Source organism: Euphorbia lathyris, chromosome 3, assembly GCF_963576675.1.
Source record: "Euphorbia lathyris chromosome 3, ddEupLath1.1, whole genome shotgun sequence".
In the NCBI taxonomy this organism is placed as follows: Eukaryota; Viridiplantae; Streptophyta; class Magnoliopsida; order Malpighiales; family Euphorbiaceae; genus Euphorbia; species Euphorbia lathyris.
Window position 1 is genome coordinate 83,523,108 of NC_088912.1, and position 4,716 is coordinate 83,527,823.

A 4,716-nucleotide genomic window follows, 5' to 3' on the forward strand; every position below is an offset into this window, starting at 1 on the left:
CACATACAACTCCAACTCTATTGATCTTCTCTCTGGATTTTCTTCTTGAATTTTTTGGAACAGAGGTTACATTTGGAAATTCTACAAGAGATATATATTGTAAAACCAATTTTATAGTTGGCCAGTTTTCTATTTGATGTGATTACGTGAGTTGATTCATGTTTATAATCTTGAATATGATTAATTAAATATGTACTAAACATATAAATTTATAAAAACTGTTAAAAATGCAAATTTCGAAAGTAACAAGCTCAACTAAATCATTTCTTATTTCATTCTAAAGCTCTCATTGGCAAGTACAAAGCCATTGGATTTTCTACATTGAACATATAAAAACTACTAAATCATTATTATTATTAGCATAGTATTTCTAATGAAAATTAAACTAAGGAGTAATAGTACATATGATCATACACTATAAATTAGTTGATATTAGCCTTTTTCATACTCCAAGCACTGAATTTAGAGACAGTGACAGTTTGACTTCCTTTGTTGAAAGCATACAAGTGGGCAGCTCCATTTATAGCCAATGTTGGATAAACTCTTGCTGTGATGCAACACTTCCCTTTTCCACCAAAGCTCTCCACTATTGAATGATCAATCTGTATATATAGGACAATTATTCTTATTGCATCAACATACATATTTTCCTAAATGGTGAAAATGAAAAGAAGAAAGCATCAACTTATGCACATGTTAACTTAAGGTTAGGTATGAGGAATCCTACAATTTTAAGAATAGACTTGGGAATCTTAAAAATGTGTGGGATCTACTCTAAATATATAGATTTAGTGGACCTAGACTTCCCTATCACATGAAAAATTAATTTGTGTACCAAATTGGACTCATAGATAGCATGCATTATCATAGAAAAGTAGCCAATGGTTTCTTGAGTGAAAATCTCCTTTCACTTTAATTTGGAAGATGGGATATAATATTATTACTCTTCAAATTAAAATTATCCACTTAAAAGTTTGTAATATGTTATGCTTGGTTCAGCGGTGTATTGTTAGTTGTTTACTGTTTGGTGTTACTGATAATAGGTAGAAGTTAGTTGATTTTTCTTTCGAAATAGCTAAAAATAACTGTTTTTCCATCCTAACCAAACTCTAATGTTCCTTTATTTGAAGTGAAAAAACAAAACCAAGTTACAAAAAAGAGAATCAAACAGTTATTTAGTGCCTGTTTGGTTCTCCTTTTTGTAATTCATGTTTGGTTAGAATTGAGAAACAACTACTGATATATGTTTTTAAGAAAAATCGGTTAAAATCTATCAAATACCTGCAATAACAAACATTAAACATCAACAACCGAATCGAATAAACCCTTAGAAAGTTTTGAATAGCTATATATCATAGATTATTAAGTGTTAGGTCTAACAATGAACTTAAATAGAAAAAATAACATAACTTTATCCTTGAACACAAATAAGGTAAAGATGGTTGGTAAAGGAAAGCTATAATATTGCTTTCTTCTCCTAAAAGTTATGATATAATATTGGTTGGGAATATTTTCAAAGACCCTATGTTTCATTTAGATAAGGTTTTCCAATATTGTCATATCTACAAAATGTATATTATTAAAATGTATTACTTGACACGAATGGAACTCACCAAACTTCTCAAAGACAGCTCTTCACCAAGAGGGTTCACATCCAAAAAAGCACCATATGTGGTCTTATCATAATCTGGAACAAGTGAAGATCTACATACAAAAACACCATAAAAGTTTAATAAATCTTAAAATGGTTCCGGTTTTCTACACTGGTCCCGAACCAGACTGATCTGGTACCATTCAGATGATGCCACGTCAATACATCATCTGAACCGTTACTCTCCAATAAAAAAATGAACGCGTACTCGCGTTCATTTTTTCATTGGTTGGGTCTACGGGAACTATAGCGATTGGGAAAGAAAGAAACCTGCTTTGATCACTGCACATAAGCACCACAAGTTTATTGTTATGGTCTTTGAATATTCTGAAAAACACAGAAGTGTATTCCTTCATGCCCTTGGAAGCCAAAACTAGCAACCCAAATGGACCTAACCCACCTTTAACCGAGTGACCCATTTTGCTGCATAGTAGCTGTGGGTTAGTCCAGCTTGGGTCTAGTTTTTCTGCTTTGCTGAAATCTGATACCTTAAATGATATATCCACATCTGCCTGTTTAAATTCACAAAAACATCAATAATTTTATGTTAATCAATCTTTGGATAATCACAAGTAATTTAGGAATTAGTTAATGATAATCATGATAATGTCTTGCCTGAGCTGGTGTGATCCCAGAGACTCCAATGGCAGCACCTTGTCTAAGGACTTTGGAAGTAGGCAAATGGAATGCATTTGAACGAAGCTTTTCTATTTCTTCAACTGGCCATTGTACCAATTGCTTTCTTGATTTGTCTAGATAAATTGTTCTTGGAAATCCCTGCAACAATTTCAATCCACCAAAATATGTTACAAATTACCTATTTTATTTAGGACTAAGTATTGCTGACGGATAATTTCGTTTGTATTCCGTCAGTGCATTTAGAATAGAGTGAGATTACCGACGGAAGTATGAATTTATCGACGCAAATTGCGTCAGAAATAAAATTCAAAATTAGTCCTTGCTCTAATTAAAAATTAAGAAATAGGATAAAGCTAATTAAGGATTACCTGAAGTCCAGACCAACCTCTGTAGACATTTTGCTCATCAGTTGAAGATTCATTAACCCAACCCCATAAAACTCTTCTATTTTTAGCACTATCAAAAAATGTTTTAGAAGCATAAAATTTTCCATAATCATATCTTAATCCAGAATCACCATCAACTGAACCCGGGTCAGGAATATACTTATCCTTCACAATATCATATTCCCCAACCGTATAATAGTCATGTCTCGTCTCATCCAAACTCAATTTCATCACATACTTAATACCTTTTCCTATAACCGGTTTTTGGATATCCCAACCACGGTTAACTGAAACCGGGTAAAAATCAGGGCACTCCCACATTCCGGTACCCGGAGCCGAATGTAACGGCTCTTTCATTTTAATCCAATGAACAAAATCTTTGCTCTTGTAAAGAATCGCAACTCCACGAGAATTAAATTTGCTTCCGATTGTGACCCTCCATTGGCCGTCGTGGCCGATCCAGGCGGTGGTCGGGTCCCGGAAAGAGCTGGCGTTGATTTGGTTATTCGGGCTGGGTGACATAAGCGGGTTACGGGGTGATTTGACCCATTGTTTGAGGTACGGGTCGGATAGGTTTTTGGGGAGGGCTAGGTTTTGGAGCTGGTTGTCGAGTTTGTCGACGCCGGTGAAGAGGATCGCCGGTGTTCCGCCGGGGAGAATGGTGGCGGAACCAGACCAGATACCTTTGATGTCGGAAGGTTGAGATGGAAACATAGCTGTCCCATGTGGGACCCAGTTAACAAGATCTTTTGATGTTGAATGGCCCCACACTATGTTACCCCACACTGCTCCTTTTGGGTTGTATTGATAGAAGAAATGGTATGTTCCTTTGTATATCATTGGTCCTGCCATTATTCAATTATTTACAAATTACTACCTCAACTTATTAATATTAAACTATTTCTATGATATTAATTAATACTAAAATATTAGTAGTCAACATTAAATATAAAAATATTTTAGACAATATTTCTATCATTTATTATTATAATATATATAATTTTACAGTAGAGATTAAAATCATTGTAAGGTTTAAATTTATACTTATCCATCACTAATCAGGTGAAAATCATACGTGTATATATATAAAACCACAAATTTTTCAGAAAAGAAAAAAAGAAAAAAATAAGCATAGAGAATGGATAATGTTGATCTAAAGTTAGCAAATTACAGATAAGCAATTTCGAGCTTTATGGAGAAATTATGCTCCCCAAATTGATTTATGGGTCATTAATCTGTAAAAATTCTACTTTCCTCCCATTAAAACACATGATTTTCAATAGTTAGAACAGATTGTATTATCAAAAATAAAAAATTAATTAATTTTTATACTAAAAAGAATTCTGAAATAAAACCAGGGAAGAAAATCATGAACTCACCATTAGGATCTGTGTGCCCCCATTTTCAGCAGCAGCAACAAAAAAAAAAAAAAAAATTAAAATTAATCAGAGCTTGTGGAAATGGATAATGAGGATTAATTAGTGATAATCCAGAATTAAACATACCATTCATCCAATTCTTGGCTGGTTGGAAGTGAAAAGCAGTTCTATAAGGTTGATTTATGGAAATATCAACATTATTAATATTAGCATATTGTTGTAATTTCTCATCCACATAATGAGAAGCTTGAAGCTCAACAATGGCGTTTTGGCCTAAAAACACTGCAAACAAAAATAATAATTTCAACCCAGAAATCATTTTCTAATATTCTATGAAACCCTGGTGATTAATTGATGAAGAGAAAACTCTATGCCTCCACCCTATTTATAGGACAAGTTTGGTGCCAAAAAATAATATCACAAAATAAGTAATCCTACTTTGTGATTTTCAAAATTATAAAGATGATATACTTGTTATTTTCCAAGTGATTATAATAAGTATCACTTCAATTTGTGGGATGTGACACAACCCCAACATCAATATTTTGGGTAAATTACACTTATAGCCCTTTAACTTTACTTTTACTTTTATTATGACCCTTAAACTTTAAAATTAGTTATTATAGCTCATGAACTTTACGCATTACAAATATAATGACTC

At 33.0% G+C, this 4,716-nt stretch overlaps 1 protein-coding gene across 1 annotated transcript; it reads right to left on the minus strand.

Moving 5' to 3' along the window:
* Window positions 1–243: 243 nt before the first annotated feature.
* On the minus strand, window positions 244–4,416 carry LOC136224152 (beta-fructofuranosidase, insoluble isoenzyme CWINV1-like). The gene is made up of 7 exons (XM_066012416.1): window positions 4,182–4,416; window positions 4,056–4,064; window positions 2,659–3,521; window positions 2,267–2,428; window positions 1,922–2,163; window positions 1,614–1,704; window positions 244–602 (listed from the first exon to the last, which is right to left on the minus strand). Exons 1-7 carry the CDS (start codon window positions 4,372–4,374, stop codon window positions 423–425), a joined length of 1,740 nt encoding a protein of 579 aa, XP_065868488.1. The 5' UTR covers window positions 4,375–4,416; the 3' UTR covers window positions 244–422.
* Between the last annotated feature and the right edge of the window lie 300 nt (window positions 4,417–4,716).

Coding starts and splice junctions, on each gene's coding strand:
- LOC136224152 (XM_066012416.1), bottom strand. CDS start 4,374: ATGATTTCTGGGTTGAAATTATTATTTTTGTTTGCAGTGTTTTTAGGC. Junction 2,164..2,266: donor CTGGGATCACACCAGCTCAG/GCAAGACATTAT, acceptor GAATTTAAACAG/GCAGATGTGGATATATCATT. Junction 1,705..1,921: donor ATGTGCAGTGATCAAAGCAG/GTTTCTTTCTTT, acceptor TTTTGTATGTAG/ATCTTCACTTGTTCCAGATT.